This window comes from Orbicella franksi, chromosome 5, assembly GCF_964199315.1.
Source record: "Orbicella franksi chromosome 5, jaOrbFran1.1, whole genome shotgun sequence".
Taxonomy (NCBI): Eukaryota; Metazoa; Cnidaria; class Anthozoa; order Scleractinia; family Merulinidae; genus Orbicella; species Orbicella franksi.
Genome location: NC_138149.1, coordinates 33,819,601 through 33,840,600, shown reverse-complemented (window position 1 = coordinate 33,840,600; position 21,000 = coordinate 33,819,601). Strand labels below are relative to the sequence as shown.

Here is a 21,000-nt window from a genome sequence, read left to right as displayed (position 1 = left end):
GCCGTTAAAGGATTGTCCTCTAAAATTCAACCACAAGATGGAATGGGCGAGGTCGCTTTTGAAGCTCTAGTGGAAAGCGTGGAAACCAAAGCAATTTCGCTGAAAACTTCCCTAATCGAAGCTACTAGTCAAGTATTTAATGAAGACCTCGTCAGAAATACTCAGGAAAAATGGGATAAGGTTATGCAATACTCGAGACAGAGCAGCGAGGCTTTGGCAAACATTGTGGCAAATTCTTCGTTTAATGTTATTGGACAACGTGTTGACGGTTCACAGCTGGCAAATACAGTAGAAGAGGCAGTTTCTTTATCGCACATCAGAGAAAATGAATCAAGCAACAACAATGATCAAGCTTTGGTGCCTATTGTTTTGGAGAAATTACCCGGCATCACAGATGGGGAAGAGATTCGAGATTTTGAGGTTTTGCCCCTGGACCTTATGGATAGCTTTTGGAAATGTGACATCGGCTGTTTCAACATCGACTGCGCTGATTTTCGTCAGCTACCTACCCCCCGTCAACAAGGCGAAAGCAGCTCGCATTCAAAGAAAAAGAAAACGAAAAAACGCAGTAGAAGGCCGTCAAAATCTGGCAAAAAGGCCGCAGCAAGTGCTAGCTCTTCAGGTAAAACAACATCAAGGGAACACAACCAAACCCCAGCTAGGTATCACAAGAATCGTAGGCAACCAAGGGAAAATGTTGCTTTGGAGTTGATTTTCTTGATCGCTATTTTATATGAAGGAGTGACTATGTCTGACAATGATTTGTCAGTGCGTGGAAATACGTGGAACGAAACAAATAGGAGGCGCGCTGCCGAAATTATTGAACTTGATGACTAACGGGTGAACGTCAAATAAGGAACTTCACAGGTACTGACAGGTGCCTGTTAAGTCAAAAAAAAAACATATTAATGCTCAGAGCCTTCATTCACCTTGAACAGCGGTCTAGAACGGTGTGGAGCCGTAGTCGTCTCGTTTCTCGATCGCTCTTTGAACGAAAATCTCAGTTCAAATTATCGTTTGTTATGGTCACTTAATTAAAAAACACTTGGCTTAGAATGGCAGCAACTTAACTTCCTGTATTCCTGTAAAAATATTTCTTCTTTTTCAATCATGGGGGATATTTTTAGTGACGTACTACCCGGCTAGTGCCAATTTTTCTTATTAAACGATGGAATAATATTTCAGGCTTCTAGAAACTATTAAATTGTTTTTGTTTGGGTAAACATGAAGTCTTAACGTGGTGTATTATACTTGTATACTTATGTGTTACACTTTATTGGTTTGAAAGGAACCGAACAACAATTCAACAAGTTCATCCTGTACTTTACAGAACGGGCAGTCTGGTGTAAAAAGTGATTGGAATGCAAGGGTTAGTAAATTAAAACTGATCAAAATGAGTTTCTAGCCCCAAATTAAATAGAATGTTATAAGTCTGAGATTAACTGGCTGCTTCGTGGCCCGGCATCCGAAGTAAGCTGCGCAACGGACGACTACAAAAGTCAACGATCAAAAACGCGTCGACGAAATTGTATCAATGAAACTATAGCAGTGGACGGCTCTACAGCTCAATAAGCTTAATAATACATGGCATATTTCTCACCTTACGTGCAAATTACCAAAAAACAAGCCGTCTAGCATGGCGGTCTAACATGGCGGTCTAACATGGCCGTCGCAAGGTTGTAGCGCTAACTCGCCCCGATAAGACGCCTGCTCTGCAGGCTAGCCAGTCTCTTATTTCAGTATTTTAAAATGTTTCTTCATCTCGTTAAGCGCTTCAAGCCGTTTGCTTTGCTTGTTTTGCTGTTTTTCCTAAGTCTTTTATACACGTTGAATTCCTTCGTAAATGTTAAGAACAAAGTCGTCAAGGATTTCCTCCACCCAAAATTAATTGATAACGAAGCCGCCCATTTCGATAACAACTTTCAATTGTTCGAACCGGTTTCAAAAAGAAACTCGCACAATACGAAGCGTCAAAGAAGACGGACTTTGGAAAAACGTTTATAGATGCAGCTGAGAATGCCTCATTAAACAATTTGGCGTTCGTTGGAAAGCTTTCGAAGCAGAACAGTGTTCGTTGTAGTAATGAGCTTTTCCTTCTAATTCAAATCCATTCCAGTCCTGAAAATTTCATGGGTCGACAAGTCATCAGATTGTCTTGAGGAAGTCTGGATCAGTCTTTTGGTAAACCACAAGAAAATAACTCCTAGGTAGGTAAAGATTTTCTTATCAACTAGACTGAGTAGAGCATTTAATACACTACATCACGATTTCAAATTTGCAAGCTGTATCTTACATATAGCCAAAATGATTTGTTCGAAATTTTCTCGGATGTTTGCACCGGTTGCAAAGTTTTCTTTCGTTATTTAGGCAGTAAAATATTAACTTCGTCGAACGTCTGCTTTTGGATTTAGATTGAAAGCCATATATTTTTACTTGTGGAAACATTCCCTGTAAAATACCTGGTAGAGCCTGGATGTTCACTGCGAATTTGCTAAAAGTTGTACCAGTCATAAAACTGCGAGGTAGGCCCGGGGAGTTAGAGGAGAGGGGGGCACGTTCAGTTCGGGAAAAAAAAAACTTCCGTGATTGAATCCAGCACAAAAAGTCGATCAACATACCATATTTGGCAGGCATGCCATCTGGGAGACGAGAACACTTATTCCAAATTCGAAACGTACCAATCTTCAGAACACGTTTGAAGTTGTCCTTCAGTAGCATTTCGGAATAGATAAATAAATTCAATTGAGGCCTTCTTTCATTCCCTGATGATGCCGTAGAACAGCGAAAGCTCGGAATAAAAATACAGTAGCTCAAGGCCTCAATTTAATCAATATATCTGTACAAAGATTCATTTGAATTGGTTCGATAGTTCAATGTTTTTTTCTTTTTCGCTACTGGCACACTGACTCCACAATAGAAATCGAATTTTACACCATGCAGAAAAGAATAACATTTACCGGGGGGAGGGGCGGGGAACAACCAGCCGAGTGGGGCTTCCCTATCTGCTTCGTAGAGTGGGTGGTAGAGGCTGACAGGCGGGGAGTCTCTGTGTAAATATAATTATTAATCAATGGGCATGCTCATTGTACACAGAGTGCAATGACCGTTTTGGAAGATATTAATTGTTACAGACCAAAGTTAACATAACAAATGCAACGTCGTTACATTTCGGCTAAAGGCATCATGAAGCATCATAAAGCTGTGTCTCAAGGGCTAAACATGACAATCTTATTGAATGCTTAAGAGAATCTGGTTTTCGAGTAAACAGACATAATTATAGGGTTTGGCTTGCTTGCAATATGAGCTTAAAAAAAAGTGTCGATGTCTTGATATACTGATATATCTGTAAATCGTAATTCGTGATGTTTGAAACATCGAAACATGTTCTATAAACTGAAAAGCGTCGTTGTGTTTGAAAAAAGAAATGTCACAGCAACATATTATATTACTACAGCAACCGAAGGCGCACGAAACACGATTACAGCGAGTAGCTGTGTATGTAGAGCAAAGACTAAATTGTAATAATCAATATTGACAGATAAAGCCCAGTCTGGACAAAGCCGGCAGATAGAATGTTTATGGCGTTCTGTTTTGTTTGGTCAACTAAACGTGGTCGACTGTTTTAAAACCCTGTGTTTCACGAGCGTGTGTAAATTAGAAAAAATTTCTGAGATTCCAGGAGAGTGGAAAAATGTACCTGGAAACACTGCAAAAAATATAGAAACCTCGTACATAATTTTGAAAAAAATTAAGGACATCATCAAAATGTTCGACACTACTCACACTGTACTTTTGCGGCTTTTGATTTTTGTCGTCACATAACCCTTGCGCTACAACATCGGCCCAAGGAACATATAGATGTAACTCTCAATAACCGCCATGATGTATGTTGACCATTTAAAAATGCAAATTTGCTGTGAGGAGGGCGAACAGTGGAAAGAAAAAAAAGGTGTCGGAAAATCGGCTCATCCCGGCCCCAAAGTGAAGAGTGCCGAATTAAGCATTTTATTATATTTTTCATTTCTGAGCCAAATTAGCATGGAATATCGAGTCCATCATACGGTTAACAAGTTTGGAATGCTTAATCGGTTTCTTGACTTGTTAACTGCGCGAGTAGTTTAACTTTTAGAATTTATCGACTAAAATTTAGAACATCTTATACTACAACACTTAAAAGCATAACATGGCTACGAAAAATAAGTATCAGAAATAAGACATAGAAGTTGAAATTTGCCGATTTATTAAGTTCTTTTTTTTTCACGAGCTAAATTTGCAATAGAATACGAAACAATTGGCAGCAATAGTAAATAAAGTTGAACTGACACTTAATAACCCAATTAATTCAGTGAACTAGGGGACCTTCCTAACCGCCACGTTTCAAATTATCATTACCTCTGAATTTGTTTTGGTTTGGAAATGTTTCATCTTAAGCGCTTAAAACCGTTCGCCTTGTTGTTATCGCTGAATGTCCTCATTCTGTTGCCATTGTTTATCGTTCTCCTCGCGAACTATGAAAACAAGGTCGCTCAGATTAAGTTTCGTCGTCCAAACCAGTCCAGAAACGACGAATTTGTCACTGACATGAACAAACAACTTCCTCTTCTTCGAGAAGCTTTCAAAAAGACACTCAGTGAATACGAAACGTCGAGAACATTTGGAAAGAAGTTTACAGCCGCAGTTAAGAGCCCCTCGTTCAAGAACATGCAGTTGACAGGAAAGATTTCGAAGCAGCACATTCACTGTAATAATGAGCTTTTCCTTCTGATTCAAGTCCATTCTATTCCTAAAAATTTCATGAGTCGACAAGCCATCAGATTGTCTTGGGGAAGTATGGATCATTTTATAGGCAAAACACAAAAAATTAACGCCACATTGAGGTAGGTAAACCCTTTCCAAAAACTTCAAGTAACCAAGCAAGACTCACCCGGACAACTTGAACTAAATAAACTTATAAAGATCTGCGCTGGGGATGAAATTGACAAACAAACAGTAATAGTTTGTAAGTCGGGCAGGACCGATTGGATGAACTTTCTTTTCCTTCAAGACATTTATTCCAATATTTTTCTTAGGCAAAACTGGCCATCGTGCATTACGACGGTTAGAATATATTGGCCTAGTGGATTGAAATACCAGGGCTTTGAAGACAGTAGAATCAAAGAACGTTTGGCCAATCTTTGGGCATCTTTACTTTCAGTCAGAGTATAATTAACTTGGGGACGTAGTTCGTTTTGATTCCAAGGTATTACCTTGATCATCTCTTGTTAAGTATACATTTTAGTAAGCACAGCTAAAAACTACCGAATGGAAATGTTTGCTTAATGAATGTTTTTTCGCTTTACAATGTTGTTAGTACGTCTCAGTCACAACTGAATACTGCAAAAATATGGCTTTCCTTGACTTCTGTGTAAGGTTTGCATGATATTTTGGTAAAATGTACTACAACCATCTTTTCTTCCTACGGTGGATTAATTCCTACTTTTCGCTGTGCATTTCGAGTTGATGCACTTGGGAATTTGGAATGCACTCAGAAGAAGGTAATGTAAGTTTACCCCTTATTGGTAGAAATGTTTCAAGTCCTTTTCTTATATTTCAGGTCTTGGAAAACAGTATTTCTAATTGGACAGAACTCCAACCCCAAGCTAAATGACTTGGTTCATCAGGAAGCAAGCATCTACAAAGACATCGTCATAGGATCTTTTAAGGATACATATCGCAACCTTTACATGAAGATGGTGTTTAGCCTCAAATGGCCACTGGACCAAAAGTGCCAGGCTTCTTACATCCTTAAGACAGATGAGGACTGTTTTGTTAATGTAGGCAATCTTCTTAACTGGCTCAGCAACCACCATTTAGCCAATGGGACACACCCACTTTATGCCGGTAGAGTTCAGCTAGACATGGAAGTTATAAGGGATAAGGGAAGTCGTTACTACGTCTCTGAGAAAGATCATCCCGCCGAGATATTTCAGCCTTATGTGTCCGGTGGAGGCTATGTTTTCAGTGGAAGTCTGCTGCCATCACTTGCTGAAGTTTCACAGAGTTCGCCGCTTTTTCCAAACGAAGATGCGTTGCTCGGCTCTCTAATGTATCGGCTTGGGGTACAACCGACAGACAACAACAAATTTTTGCCTTCAATCTTCTGTGAAATCCCTGATATAGACAGGTTCCGAGAAGCAAACATGTGTGCTTTGTCAAGACAGATTGTTTTGCATGGTGTACAGGACAAGCACCAACTGGAAATGCATTTTAACAGCGTCTTGCTAAATTATTTTCCCTCGCTTTGTTCTTTAGAGACCAATTACGAGAATATGCGAGATCACTGCAAATCAAATTAACAAATCAGAATGCTGTAAGAGAGAAATCTTGACCAAAAACCAGTAATTAATTTGAACAAGTCTATGCTACTGATCGAGGGAAACTAAAAAGAGTATCTCGCTTTTATAGATTTGCACCCGCGCTTGAGATCCACTTGATGATCTCCTGTATTCTCCCAAACTGATTTCTTGACATTTTATTTATATACAAGGAAAATTTAGTTGTTAATTACTTATAAGAAAGTCAAGAAAACCAAAGTTGGCAACTAAAACGCGTCCACCATGCGCACCTGTCACTCGTCATACTCGTCTGACGTTGTCTCAACAAATGGTCCGCAAAACAGTTCAAAATTAAAGTTAAGTTGAAAAAGGAAAATGTAACCAGTTTTTTTTTTTTTAAGGGAAAACTAACTAAGAAATGTAGAAACTTTACGAAAACACGCGGAAGTAGAGGGTTTATTGCTAATAGTAAGTCAAATTATTCTCGCATTTTGGTCGACTCATATTTATTGGAGGACATACGTATAGATGACGATATAAAAATTTTTGTTTCTCTATTATAGATGTCATATTGCCGTGCGTCTGTTTAGTAGTTGATCACAAAAGTCGTGAAAATGTTGTAAGAACATCATTGATACACTTGGCTATCTCCTCCTGTGCCATTGTTTTGTTTTTACCACATTACGTCATTTATGAATATCATTTGTCATAGAACGCCAGCAAATGTATAACAATGATTGTTACACGGTACCTACGTAGCCAATCAGATTACGCGCTGAGTTGAGAATTCGTTATCGTTTATCAGAAGAGTGGCATGAATGGGTAAAACGGAAACTGGGATCTACTAGAACGGGAATTCGGTTCACTGGGACTGGAAAACAAAGTAATAAAAAAAGGGAATGCAGTTTGAGCAAAAAAAGAAAAAAAATGAAAAACAGGCTTGGAAATGCGACTTGGGCAAATTTTGGCCTGGGAAATGGAATTTCTACTCTTCTCCCACCCCTCTAGTCCAGTTCTGGCCCTTTCTGTGTCACGCAACTAGCGTTGCATGACAGAGATAGGGCCAGAACTGGACTACCACCCCTCAGGACTCTCTCAGAAATAATTGGATTGTGCCAACCAACCGATCGGGTAAGTCTGCTGATAAGTACTTCGCGAATTTGCTTAGTAACAGGACCTACTCTCGTATTGTACAAGCCAAGATATTTCCACACTTTGGACCTGCTGTTTCCAAGACACTCGCGTTGTCGATTGAGTGAGAAACCTGGATACCGCGATACCATGCGATTCAAGCACAATCGATTGTCGCGTAAGTTAAAGTTTTCGATAATCGATGATCCTCACACCACCAGTACTAGTTAATATTCGGTCAGTAGGTTGTGTTAATTGTGTCTAGAAAGAGAAAAGGGGAAACTAAACACGAAGGAACTAAAAAAGATCTGCGCGGAGGGTAAACAAACATATAAACGAGAAAATAAACAACAGTATTGCACGATGGAGATACAGTTATCAGTCCTCTATCCTTTTCTATTCCTGCTACTTCACGCCTCTCTTCCACAATCTAAAAACAGACAAGGATCGGAATTCGTAATGAGGTCTTACTATTTTTCGTACGTTTTGCCTAATAATTGCTCTCTAAGGAACCTCGTTCTCAGGGCCTTAACCACTTTTTAATTGGCGAGGAGAAGGCCCTGGGGCTGAGGTTGGACTGTATAGTTACCAGTCCCCCACGCATATCGTACGACTCAGTTTAACAACTCAACCTGATCCAAAATAAACAGATTACTTTTTGAGTCACTGGGAGAGTGGCCTTGCCGAGCGCCAGACCATTTTGATTTATGAAGGTCAACTTCGTTTTCTTGAGTCCTGTTGACATAACAACCAACGTTTGGAGAAACTATGGCATGAAATCTTTTCTCGCCAACCAGTTTGCCTTTGCTGAAGACTGTTTCTTCAGTCCTTTTGTTGAATTACACAGTGAGTGATTTGAACTCCACTAATTCATTCCCCTTTCAAATCATCTGCTCCCTTCTCGCCATCTTGTGCATATTCAGCATTTCCTGAAAAACTTTTGGTTTCTTTGTCCAAAGGCCTGAAAACATACAAATGAGTCAAAGCTAGTGACTAATGAACACCTGCAATTAATTGACTAGAATCGCTGTTCAAAAAGGCCTACTTCTACGTCTACAGAGGCGCTCTCTTACAGAAGTTTCCCACAGGGCACCTTCCGTAAGGGTCATAGGGACCATCACCCAAAATGTGCAAACTTCAACAAAGGGATGGCCTCATGTAAGGGGCTACGTCACAAAAGGGACTATCTCATGCACAGTTGTAAGGGACCACAAAATGTAAGGGGCCATTTCCTACAAGATGACAACACCTCCCTAAAGGGGACAAACTTCCATAAGAGGACTCTATCCAGGAGAACGTCCCACAACATTTTTACACATAACCCACTATAAAAAGAAACATCCAATGAAGATCGGGGGTCATACAGGCATGATCTGGTACTCAGATACTGGTACTACGGGTGGTACTAGGGGTGGTTACACTTTATTGCCATTCTCACTTACATGATAAAATGTTCCACTTTCTCTGGAGTTATAGGCACTGCATTGTAGCCAGTTATTCTGTTGAATTCAGTTAGGACTTCTATCTCCTTTTTGCGCATCTGCACAGGAAAACAAAATCAAGTCAATACAACTTGTTAATATGATCACGCATATTTACCATGAAGAGCTCTTGTGGTGGCCATCCAGTTCTCATCAGGAGATTTTAATGACCACATATTTTTTTTCCAAGAACACAACTGAGCCAGCTTGGCCAGATACAAGCCTTCAACCTCACTATCCAAAGTCCAACACCCAGGGAAGGACTCCCACGTCAAAAAGTCGGGAATGCTCATTAGAAAACTTGAATTAAACCCCTAAAGGAGACCAATCTGGAAATGGTTTGAGATTTATTGGTCCCTAAAAGATACCATTTTAAAATACAATGGAGTGGTGTTTTATCTTGTTTTATCCCGCTTTTTCAATCATCCCCACTGACCGAGAGCCTGGAACAGGCTAATCAGGCCTGGAGCTTATCCCCATTTCTGCAGTATGAAGTGTACTCTCTCCTGGATGGGATGCTAGACCATTGCAGGATTCCCCGCCCCCAGCATTACTATTTGTCGGTACACATTAAAGGACAAGATACCTTGTTCAGGTTGTTCTGTGTGTCATGTGTATATCCTAGTAAGTGACAAAGACCATGTGTTATTATCACCTGGAGATGAATGAAAGAATAAATCACAAACTGAAACAGTTCTTCGACTGGGCTTTGAGGCTTGAAGATCAAGAATCAAGTCGCCTCGTTCAAAGTTTCAAGTGACTGTCACTTACATTTGACTGCTAAGTACTGTTTATCATTACATGGCCTAATCATTAAAGTTCTTGCAAGTGTCCAGCATTCTAATCATGAGGTCACTGTGAATGGCTTACCGGTAAATAATCATCTAAATGTTTTCCATCAGCTTCACAGTCTTTCACAATTTGTGGAGTTCCAAGGACGATATCGCCCAATGTATAATCATATTCCAGCCGTGGTACAGGTGGAAGGACACCAGGGACCAGATTCTGTTATACAGAAAAATACTGTACACATGTTGAAATGTGCAGTTTCAGAAAATATCTAATACCCCCTGGTACTCACACCTGGGAAGGTCACTGGAAATTCCAAAAAGGTTGCGGGTCAGTAAAGCAAAAAATAAATGAATAAAGGAAAGTACGACGCTAAAAATTAATTTCCAGAGGGTCATGGTGAGAGAGTTTAAAACAAAATGTCTTCCATCTACAAGCAAGAGCATGGATATTCTGCCTGTAAACTACAGGCAGAACTCAGAACCATACCCCTCCCCTACCCAAAACCTTCTGGAGGTCCAGTGAGTCACATAATCATAGGACAATCTGTTTTTATTGACACCCACCAGATTCAGACAGCTTAGTTTTCTGTTGTTGGCAGGCACCTTTGAAGTTTTCATCTGAGAAGTTCAAAATTGTGTCGGCTCCTTTGAAATAATTGTCCGACAGGCTAGAGGATTCCCTCCTTAGTGGGTGGGGGGTGGGGAAGGGGGGTTGGGGGAATGCAGATAAACAATTGGAATGTCCCATTTCAAGTCATTTGTCAAATTAAATTAAGCTGGTATGCTCAAAATTCAAACTTAACATTCTTCAGCTTCAAAGCACAGTTGGCAAACGTGATAAATTTTTTTCCACTCACCTCAAAGTACGGAAATGCAAGAATATCAGTCACAACATTTCTTCTACGGTAGCGCAGATTGAGGCTCTTTATGTAACCTTTCCCAACAAACATGAGGTTCACGTCAAAATGGCCGATTCTTAGGATTTCCATGAGAGCATTGCAGTTCGATAAAATGACCGGGAGATTTAAAGCAGTGCGTTTTTGAATGCTTCTAATCCACACCACCATAATTTCATGAGTGGGGTAAAAACTTTCAGTGAGCTTCCTGCACGTGTGTGTAAGTGACACTAAGCGTCACACTAAGAATCCTATCAATTATCCAGTCCTTTGCCTGTAGTTTCTTTGTCCAATCTACCCATAGTAGTTCTGTTGCTTTATATTAAGGCAGGAATCTTGATAATCCCATGACCCCGTCAAGACGTTTTATCATAAAATGGCTCACAATATATGTAGAGGACATATAGTGTTAAATACATGACATAATTTTCGTGGCGTTGTCTTGTAACTCCGTCAGCGGTTTCTCCCATAAGGGTTTATTTCACGTACGAATGTCCGTGCGACTCAGGAAAATGGGGAAAGAACGGAAGAAAAAAGCGAAGAAAAACTCGACAACAGCTAAAAAGAAAGGTATATTTTGCGTCTGTAATTAGGACTGAATTTTCCTGGTCTGCACATACCGGTTGAATTGATCAGGACATTTGAAATGATTGTAATACGCCGTCTGTTTACAACAGTTACCACGTGTAACGACAAACTTCATCGCGTTTTGTTCTTAAATTGTGATGAAGTTTTGTTCTACTTCGGTAGTTAATTAAGTTCATGTCGTTATTGAAGTCAGCGAAAAATATCTAAACCCAGACAGACACCACGCATGTTTGGGACTTGGCAGTTTACTGAGTATACAATACAAATCTAAGTTTGCTTGTTGCCAGCGAAGGCCATGTAAAAAAGGTAATCTGAACGATTCCTTGCAGTCATGAAGCCATATATGCATATGAAACCAACCCTGAGAATGTTTCATGTGATTTGCATAAAATGTACCCAAGCACTGAGCAGAATAGAACACTGCCATTACTATAAAGTTTGACAATCAAACTGTCATTCAAAGTTTTGCCCTTCACAAACATTCACATATAAATTAACATTGTTAAAAATGTTATCTTTAAAACAGGACTTTCCTCTGAACCTAAAGACAAAGTTGTAGCAGATGTAAATCAATCTGAAAATGATTGCGAAACTGTTGACACTGTGAAGAAAAAGACCAAAGGGAAGATCAAGTACAACATTGCAGATTTGCTAAAACAGGTTTGAATTTTACGTAAAGATATTTACTACAATTATCAGTTGAGTAAGGTGCAACAGAGCTTCGGTGACAAAATTACAGTGTTGCCATGGGCAACTTTCCTTGTTTTCAATGGTAACAATATCATTGCCTATAATTTCGCGCACTTTGCTGCTGATGACCTCAAAGGCTGACAAGTTGCGACTGGAAACAGAGTCAGTGTGCTCATGACAACAATACAATTTGAACATTAAAACCTGGTTACCAAACGTCCATCGCACCTTACTCAACTGATAATCATAGTAAGACTTCCACAAGGTGTAAGACTTTCATTTTCAAGTATAGGTATGTGTACAGTATAATTTAATTTAATATAATTTATTTTTATTATAGGTAGATGAATGTTTGGATAATTTCAATTTTGAACTGGCCATAAAGTTCTGTGAAAGAGCACTAGATATGGAGCCTGAAAATGTGGAAGTACTGGAAATGGCAGGAGCAGTATTCCTTGAAACAGGAGATGTAGACAAAGCAAAATCAGTATCCTTTAAGTTTGACATGTCGTATATTATTACACAGATTTTATTTGTTGTTACTTGCTTCTCTTCTGTTTCTATCTAGTAAAAATTCTTACTAACAAGTTAAGTTCTTTACTCAGTCTTTCAGTGCAGGCCAAACTTAGAAAACATGGCCAGTCGTACTGGATAGGGTGCTGGTTACCACCCACCCCCCCCCCCCCCCTCCACCACCTGCTGGCATGTTGACCTGGCTAGTACCTTTTTAGTCCCATTGAGAAATTTAGATGAGGAGGGTAACTGTAAATACATTATTACAACATCAGTTTTTTTTTCTTTAACTACTTAGTGCTTTGAAAATGCTGTTAGAATATCTCCAGATGAAGGTTACTCAAAATACATGAATCTTGGTCAGTTGTTAGATGGCCAAGAGGCAGTGACAGCCTTCAACAAAGGAATTCAGCTAATGATTGCCAGCAGAGACAATGAAGCATTACAGGTATGTCTTTCTTGGTGGGAGGGGCAGTGGCCTAATGGTAGACAGTGCTCTCGACTCTGGTTGAAGTGGTCCTGGCTCTAACCCTGGCCAGGGACATTGTGTTGTGTTATTGGGTGAGAGAGTTTACTCTCACAGTGCCTCTCTTCACCCAGGTGTATAAATGGGTACCTGCGAATTTAATGCTGGGGGTAACCCTGCGATGGACTAGCATCCCATCCAGGGGGGAGTAGAAATACTCTTAGTCACTTCATGCTATGGAAACTGGAGATAAGTGCTGCCATGATGAGCCTCTTGGCTGGTATGCAGACTTTACCTACCTACCTGCCATGCCAAAGTCAAGGTTTTATTACATTCAGTTGTAGGTGAAATTTTCTTACAGTGTCTACAAATCTGTTGGAACGCTGAAGCTGAGAGTTAGGCCCTGAGTGAATAAGTGAATTTCAATCATCTAGTGCAACAATCATTCACTGTCTTTGTTGTTGTTCAGGCGGCAGCAAGCAATAATTCATCTGCATCAGCAACAGAAATCTCCACAGCTTACTGCTCACTAGCAGAAATGTATCTTACCGATGAATGGTGAGTGCTAAGGTTGCTTCTTTTTGTTTGTTGACTTTGTGGGCGTGTGATGTACAGGTGTCAACTTACATTACGTAAGAGCAAAAAAAAAAAATAGAACGTGACTGTGGTCAGACATGCTAGAACCTCAATGGCAAATAGAAACAAGATTAGAAATTAAGTTTAGAATCTTTACCTTTTTGTTTGGCATTTATGTAATTGTATTGTCAGTCACACCAACTGCGTTAGTGCAGCTCTTCAAATCAAACACAATAATATGTAGTTTCTGAGTTGTAGTTTTGTAATACCAACTTCAGCTCTATAATATATTTTTTTTTTACTTTCTACTTTTCTTTACAAAGAATAATGATAAATTGGACTCACAATGTTTTGGGAATTGCTGGAGGATTTATGGTAACTTTACTTTTCATATTTTACTTTCTAGTTTCAAAGAGGAAGCTGACACCAAGTGTTATGAGTGCTGTCAGAAAGCAATTGAATATGATGCAACCAACCCTGAAGCATTTCAACTGATGGCCAGTTGTCTGCTCAGTCAGCAAAACATGGAAGAAGCAAGGAAGATGTTGGAGAAGAGTTTAGAGCTTTGGCAAGGGAAAGAGGATGAGCTTCCTGAGGTTTCTACTTTATTGTCCCTAGCTTAAATATTAACTCCCATTAAGTCTGTGGAATCCTGAGTTTTTTTAACTTCTTAGGGAAACGAAAAATGGTTTGAAAAATTGGATAGTTTGAGAAATCAGGGTAAGATTAAAGTCTTTGACTGAGGAGAGGGAAACTTTTGATTGGAGTTATCAGGAGGTTCGAAAAAATGAGAGTTTGAGAAATCTAGATTTCACTGTTAGTACTTACTATACATTGCTTTTGATAGTAATTAAGAGAAATTTGTGGTTGATCAAGATAATAGCTACTATAATTTATTATTTTCTTTATGTTCCCATAACCAGTCTGTTTTATTGTGTATTGATATTCTATAGAGGATAGCTGCTCTGAAACAGGTTCAAACATTGTACTGATTTGATCTTGATATATTCATTTCTTTGAAGGCCCCTGTGCCATCATACGAATCTAGAATCACCACTTCAAAATTGCTCATTGAATTGGAAAATTATGAGGTAATAATATTGACATCATTGGTGAATGCATTATTGATTGTTTTCTTGGTATTTCTAATGTTTATACCCACGGTAACACTTGCTTTATCTCTTGAACATTGGTATTCACCAGAAGCGATGACAGCTGACACTTGTATAGGTCCTGGGTGCTTCCTCACACAGGGTATATTAGTTTATTGTTTAAAAAGTTACTTAAAGCTATTTAACATGTTTTAAAAATATCATGGTTCATGTCAGGACCAGGTAGCACAAATGCAAAATTGATTAAAAGGTGTAAGGTTTCAATTATTCATTTTAATTAAATTGACAAATCTGATTGGTTGATATAAAAATTTTTTTGAAAGAAAACAAAGAAAAAGTCGACATAACATCTTTTCACTTATTTTCCCCATGCCCCTGTTATTTCCCCCATGGCCAGACTTAGCATTGTTCTCTGCACCAATCAAAATTTGTTAGTCAGAGCCTATTGTTCTATTGGTTAGTTCTTACATGGACCATTAATTAAACAGAGTAGTTTTCATAAGCTGTGCAGTGTGTCTGATAATTGCAGCATGTTTGACCCACCCCAATGTTGGGATTTTGCAGGAGCAAACATGTTATCCTCAGTCTAATTCTTCTCCTGTTCACCCATCATTATTTTCTCCTTACATTAGACTGCTGGTTCAGTACTGGAAGAGCTTATTGAAGAGAATGATGAATTTCCTCAGGTAACTAAAAAGAACACAGTTGAACCTCTCCATAACGACCTCCTTGGGGACGGGGGAAAGTGGCCATTGTAGAGAGGTGGCCCTATCGGGGAGGTGTCAAGTAATGTGACACTGGGTTTTTTTTCGTCGTGGGGGGGTGGATGCTAAATGCAGCATTTAAATACGTAACACAATCAAAATATGTCATTGAAATAGAAATCAAACAAAAACAGAGACCAACCGTATGGATTAATTTTCATGACATTGCACATTGAAAAGGAGTATTTTGTATACACCATTTGTCCATTGTTGAGATGTTGTTTTGGCAGTTGGGAGGTGTTTAAGTGGCTGTTCCCACTGTGGAGAGGTGGCCATTGTATAGAGGTTAAAATAAGAGTGAATGTATGGAACTTTTGCCAGGACAAAAAAGTGGCCATTAGCTGTATTTCAGTTCTTACTGAATTGCATAAAATGTCAGATATTTGTTTTAGTAATGTGCTTTTCAATGGTCCTTGGTGTATTAACTGTGTTCTTAATGCTGCGTGTTTTGATTCGTTTTCATAAAATAGTGTGAGGTATAATCACTTTTGTTGTTCATGAACTTTGTAGGTGTGGTATCTAGTTGGTTGGTTGAATCACATTACAAATCAGGACAGCTCAAGCATCAGAGCATGCCTGGAGCGAGCTCAGAAGGTAAGCCAGCTCTTCATGCTTGCCATTGTGTGCCAAGTAGCTCGTTTAGCATTCGAGGACCACTCTCTGTTACAATCCAACAGATTAGTGGAGCCAGTGGGTGTCAGTGTGTAGGCCATATTGATAAAACAGTTAGGACTGACGAGTGTTTTCACGTGACGTCACGGCAGCCCTTTTGGAGTCCCAAACCAATCCTGTGAAAGTTGAACTTTTTTCTCATGCTAACACTTTCTTTTACATACATACATACATACATTCTTTTGTTCCAAGAAATTTGCATTGCTGCTGGCCATGTCAGTGGAAACGCTAATCCTCATGGTGGGGAGAGGCACGTGTTTTTTCATGCAAATGCAGTATTAAAAATATTGTTTTTTGGTTCGAGTGAAATTGCACGGTAGATACATCTGATTACATAACGTTTCCTGCGTTTTATTAATTTTGACAGTTATTTACACAATTTGGATGTGAGGACCAGCCCATGATGGATCACGTGACTGAACTGCTGGCCAGTTTGCCTGAAGACACAAACGAAAACCAAGACCAAGAAAATGGTGACGTGGATGACAATTCTGAGCCTGCAGACAGTGATGAAGAAGAAATGGATACACAATAAGAAAAAACTCATTTCAAGGGACTCCTGAAGAATTTTCCAAAGTGGAATACGTGAATTTTATCGTGATCGAATGATTTTATTTCCGAAGAACAAATGGCTTCACAATGATTACCTATCAAAAGTTGACAATTTGAAATTTTATTACTCCAATCACGGAGGGTGCTCTCTCGTCATTCGAGGCGTCTGTCTTGGGATGAAATAGGTTTAAGAGAGTGCATTTTTTAGACACGTATTACAAACCGAGTCAGTTATAATAAAAATTATTTATGTTATAGAAGGTTGTTTGTTAGATGGCTTTTGTTCTCATTGAAACAAATTCTTGAGAAGTCTTTGTGGTATAGTGCCGTTTTCGGCAAATCTTCGTAAAGGTACTGAACAGCCCTGATTCTGTGGAAGTTTTTGCGGCACGGCAAAAGAATAAGGCTCATCACAGACCATAACTCACTAACAAACTAACATGCAAGTGAAATTCCTTTGAAATCATCAAAGTTAATCGCATATCAGTTTCAGAAAAAAAACCAAAGATAGAGAGAAAGAGAAAAGAAAGGTTGGTTACAGAAACGCGAAGTTTTGGGGACGTGGTTAAATTATTACGTTTTGGTTTTCATTTCATCAGTTGCTTGATTTTGTCCAAACGAGATAACTTTTGAGCCCATAGCCACATCAGACAAGTTGCAAAAATCGATCTCTTTAATAAAAGTAAATATAACACCATACTTGTTTATAAACCTATCAAAGTTGTCTTTCTTGAATATCATAACATCAATGAGGCGTCATGGCGACCGCACGTGATGTAGCCATGGTTATATATCCATACTTTGAAGTCACCAGTTCCTCCTCTACCCGCCAGACCAACATTCTGCCAGCCCTACATCCCGCCATTCTCGACCCAAACCATTGTGCCTCGCGGCTAAGCAGGAATTTTAGGAGTTCTTCCTGGTTTTTAGCTGTTGGTAACGAGAGAATGTCCATTTCTGTGTGCTCTTTCCTCTTTTGCATGGATTAACCACCACGTTCTGTTCATTTTTAGACATGTCTAGACAAGTGGCCGTCCACACGTGTACTATGGTGCCCTGGAATAAGTAGTCACTGAATGTTATTATCTTTAATTATAAATTGGTTTCTTACGTAAGGTTATAGGCAATTGGTAATTTGACCACCGGGAGAATCCTCTGTTGACCATCAACTAATGGCTTGAGCAGTACTTTCTTGATACCCTGACTTCCTATTGACTGACTTTGTTTGTGTGTTTGTTGTGTAAAGTTTGCAAATCATAGGTTATTATTTACCTTTTTCTTATCATGTTTCCATTCCTGGTTTCCTCTTAATCCATGACACGTGATCATTTCAACAAAACTTCCCGGATCACCTTGCGGCGCGTCCAAACACTTGTCGTCATTAAATTGGATTTCATTATTCTTTGTCAAGGTAAAGAACTGCAAATGAAAAACAGATTTCAGTAAAGATCCGTGGCGACCTCTGATTAATTTTTGACCTTGACCGAATTTTGGTTAGCGTCCACTTGGAATTACCGAGATTTTTGATGATCACTTGATCAACGATGATTTCTGTTAACTTTTCCGAGTTCTATTTTTGTTTGAGCTAATCTCAAAATGAGGAACAAATATTTCACCGTAGGAATAAAGCCGTAACTGGTACGTGTCTACGCTTTTCCCAGTGTCTCGACCTGGCTGTTAAACGAGAGGTTCCGGCGGGCCTCTTGGCACGTAATAATGGATCATCCTCGTACTCTCGGTATTGGACTGGAACTAGCTTGCAAGGGAGGCTGATGCGGGTGAATATCATTAAAAAAAAGATTAATGACATTTGTATTTGAAAACAATTCCCGCATGAGCCTCGGTTGCAAGCTAGTTCCAATCCAATACCGAGAATGTGGCGTATTGAATGAGCGCCTGACCTGATTTCCTCCCATTCCATGACAAGTGTACAGCCCCACTCGGTCCACTTTAGCTCCTTTTTCTCCAAGCGTGTCAACACAAAGAGACGAGCTTGGATTTCGAATCTGGAACAGAGAAGCGTTTACTTAGTCTATGAAGTGCTGGCTCGCTTCAACAATCTAGTCAGCGGTTATTCTGGTTAAAGCACCTTTCGTGGATTTCAGACTGCTTATGCACCCCCATTTGCACTGCCCTTAATTAAGCATCGTGGTTTTTGTAAGCGATAATCAAATTAGCTGCACGGGCTTACAGGTAAATATACTGTCCTTGTATTATACGCAACGGAATACATGTTGGAGTTTCATGTAAACGAGTGATACTATAGGAGAACTAGGAATGGTATGGGAACGGTGTCCATATGGAAAAGAGATCACATTTGCGTTTCCAAATAAATCAAAATAGCATGCTCTAACCCCATGGAACTTTTACGACAATGGAACCTCCTGGATAAGGTGCTTTACGTACCTCTCCCTGCGCAGGAGGATTGGGATCTACTGAAGCTAGATCCGGGAACACGTTTTCCAGATACCATTTAAAGTTTTTACAGCCCAGTCTTTTCCTCAGTTTGATTCGTTCGCTAATGTCGCCGATATCAACATTCTTTTCTTCTTCAGTTTTCCTCCTGCAAAAACGTTTTTTAAAAAAAAACAAAAAACAAACAAATTAACCGGTCTGGTATGCAAGCTCTGTGTTCTGATCGATTTAGGCCGTTATTTTGGATCTACTCAGCGCTACACCGGAGAAATTTGAAAAAGCAGCTTTATTTCTGCAGTTAGGCCCTACCGTCCACTCTAATCCGTCACGAAAACGGAAGTTTTCGAAAATGCTCTTCAAACAGGCGGAGGAGTTTGAAAACGCCGGGTTTGCGTTTCAGTGTGGGCGGAAGACATTTTGAAAACGGAGCTTTTCGAAATCGATGGGGTCACGATAATCATTGGTTTCTTTCCTCGAGTTTTCCTCAAACAGAAATCCAAACTGACCGGTGATAGTTGCGTTTTCAAATTTTTCTGGCGTCAGTGTGGACGGAAAACTTTTGATGCGTTTCCAGAGCGAAACACATTTGTTAAATTTCTCCGGTGTAATGTGGACGAGGCCTCAGACAAAGAAAACAATGGTCAATACCTGTAATAGATCTCCTTGTACTCGTCAAGCCAGACTTCAGCCAAACGGTTGAAGTTCTTTGCTAGCGTCATTCCTGTACCCTTAGGAAACTTGTAAGGTGACGTATATTTACGAAACACGTGACCAACACGTGAACAGGGCACTATTTCCAGCTGACCTCCACACATCCAAACCTAAGAAGGATTATCTACACGTTGACTTCATAAAAAATGTGTATACATATTTCTGCTGCGGGAGGTTTTTGAACTTTAAATTCTGGAGCTCGGGGAAGGCGTGAGAAATATAACATATATGAGAAAACAAGATATAATGAGCCTTTCTCTAAGACGCGTTATTTACTTTTGAAGATTTACTGATAACAAATAGGGATGTTTGCTTCTGTCAGGTGACGCAGTCTATGTCAGCGGCTAACCCCGCCCTCATCCCTATTCGTAGGACCCATAGGGCTTACCTAATGAGAACATTCGAAGAAAAAATTTTTAGCAAACACCGGTGGCTATCTCTGTTATTGTATATGACTTTAATATCAGCTTGATGAAAATGTTTTGCGTTCTTACTCTAAAGGAAAGTTCCAGGTTCTCTCCTCCCCATATGTCCATTTGGTCATCATAAGATCCTAGGTCGTAGAAATATTGTTTGTGCATGGAAAACAGACCTCCCGCCATGGTTGGACTCCTGCAATAGATAAGTCGCAACGGTTACCAAGGTCAGATAGGGAACTTGACGACTCAAGGAACCAAGCCTGCTATTTTTCGATGGAACGTAGCTAAGAACATGAACTGATCAAAGCCTTAGCCTGTCATCTCTCTTCGCGTGCGAAAAGTTTTCCGCTGTCGGGAAGCTAATTACGAAAGGTTTTTGGATTCAAGCTGCTGCCCGGTTCGTGCTGCAGCTGTACAGCGGTCCCTTTGCACTTTGTCACATGTTAGAGTGTTTCGCGGTTTTCAATTTCCGCGCGCAAGTAACAGCCAATCAGAGAGTTATGTAGAGTTATGTCATCAGTATGGAATGTTTGTGGATCGAACTGCAGAAGTCTTCAGGTCAGCTGTGAATGAGCATAGCGCGCAATTTCCTCACTGAGGTTAATGCCCTCCAACTGGCGTGTCTTTCTTAAGTTCAGTATCATTTAATCAAGAGAACGTGTTAACTGGGATTGATCTGATTGTAATCCAGGGCAAAAACTTCAATTTGCCACTTGCCTTATAAAGTCTGTTTCGTCCTCCCTTCGTTTCTTCTCGTCTTCAGGAATTGCTTTCCATGTGAAAAATAAGTCCCAAGAAAAGCCTCCACGCTCATAAATCACATCAGAAGTTTGATAGCCAAAGTCATCGGCATTGATCACCTCTATGACAGGACAGACAACATTTGAACGATTCTGAGCGATCCTCGCC

At 39.8% G+C, this 21,000-nt stretch overlaps 5 protein-coding genes across 5 annotated transcripts in view; 3 read left to right on the top strand and 2 right to left on the bottom strand.

Moving 5' to 3' along the window:
* Nucleotides 1-1,138, top strand: part of LOC145488457 (uncharacterized) — a 2,485-nt gene extending 1,347 nt beyond the window's left edge. The window contains exon 2 of the mRNA XM_081467332.1: nt 1-1,138. This exon is cut by the window's left edge and continues 1 nt beyond it. Within this exon, the coding sequence (XP_081323458.1) occupies nt 1-837 (837 nt within the window). The 3' untranslated portion in view covers nt 838-1,138.
* A 4,267-nt stretch (nt 1,139-5,405) lies between these two features.
* Nucleotides 5,406-6,411, top strand: LOC145488450 (beta-1,3-galactosyltransferase 1-like). The gene has a single exon (XM_081467324.1). The coding sequence runs from the start codon at nt 5,565-5,567 to the stop codon at nt 6,333-6,335; it is 771 nt and encodes a 256-aa protein (XP_081323450.1). The 5' UTR covers nt 5,406-5,564; the 3' UTR covers nt 6,336-6,411.
* LOC145488451 (endoribonuclease YbeY-like) lies at nt 6,403-10,786 on the bottom strand. The gene is made up of 5 exons (XM_081467326.1): nt 10,575-10,786; nt 9,797-9,931; nt 9,513-9,581; nt 8,888-8,985; nt 6,403-8,406 (listed from the first exon to the last, which is right to left on the bottom strand). Exons 1-5 carry the CDS (start codon nt 10,782-10,784, stop codon nt 8,316-8,318), a joined length of 603 nt encoding a protein of 200 aa, XP_081323452.1. The 5' UTR covers nt 10,785-10,786; the 3' UTR covers nt 6,403-8,315.
* Nucleotides 10,787-11,004: 218 nt separating this feature from the next.
* Nucleotides 11,005-16,800, top strand: LOC145488441 (uncharacterized). Its single transcript, XM_081467314.1, has 10 exons — nt 11,005-11,183; nt 11,728-11,861; nt 12,232-12,378; nt 12,703-12,852; nt 13,340-13,428; nt 13,853-14,042; nt 14,469-14,537; nt 15,191-15,244; nt 15,833-15,916; nt 16,362-16,800. Exons 1-10 carry the CDS (start codon nt 11,105-11,107, stop codon nt 16,527-16,529), a joined length of 1,164 nt encoding a protein of 387 aa, XP_081323440.1. The 5' UTR covers nt 11,005-11,104; the 3' UTR covers nt 16,530-16,800.
* A 635-nt stretch (nt 16,801-17,435) lies between these two features.
* Nucleotides 17,436-21,000, bottom strand: part of LOC145488456 (polypeptide N-acetylgalactosaminyltransferase 1-like) — a 7,890-nt gene continuing 4,325 nt past the window's right edge. The window contains exons 3-9 of the mRNA XM_081467331.1: nt 20,809-21,000; nt 20,167-20,284; nt 19,610-19,782; nt 18,953-19,106; nt 18,448-18,552; nt 17,819-17,965; nt 17,436-17,602 (exon numbers count right to left, since the gene is read on the bottom strand). The exon at nt 20,809-21,000 is cut by the window's right edge and continues 184 nt beyond it. Coding sequence (XP_081323457.1) covers nt 17,453-17,602; nt 17,819-17,965; nt 18,448-18,552; nt 18,953-19,106; nt 19,610-19,782; nt 20,167-20,284; nt 20,809-21,000 — 1,039 coding nt within the window. The 3' untranslated portion in view covers nt 17,436-17,452. The remainder of the gene's footprint in view (nt 17,603-17,818; nt 17,966-18,447; nt 18,553-18,952; nt 19,107-19,609; nt 19,783-20,166; nt 20,285-20,808) is intronic.

Coding starts and splice junctions, on each gene's coding strand:
- LOC145488450 (XM_081467324.1), top strand. CDS start 5,565: ATGTTTCAAGTCCTTTTCTTATATTTCAGGTCTTGGAAAACAGTATTT.
- LOC145488441 (XM_081467314.1), top strand. CDS start 11,105: ATGTCCGTGCGACTCAGGAAAATGGGGAAAGAACGGAAGAAAAAAGCG. Junction 12,379..12,702: donor ATGTAGACAAAGCAAAATCA/GTATCCTTTAAG, acceptor TTAACTACTTAG/TGCTTTGAAAATGCTGTTAG. Junction 15,245..15,832: donor AGAATGATGAATTTCCTCAG/GTAACTAAAAAG, acceptor TGAACTTTGTAG/GTGTGGTATCTAGTTGGTTG.
- LOC145488451 (XM_081467326.1), bottom strand. CDS start 10,784: ATGGTGGTGTGGATTAGAAGCATTCAAAAACGCACTGCTTTAAATCTC. Junction 9,932..10,574: donor TTGCATTTCCGTACTTTGAG/GTGAGTGGAAAA, acceptor TCTGTATAACAG/AATCTGGTCCCTGGTGTCCT. Junction 8,407..8,887: donor AAAGTGGAACATTTTATCAT/GTAAGTGAGAAT, acceptor GTATGTTTTCAG/GCCTTTGGACAAAGAAACCA.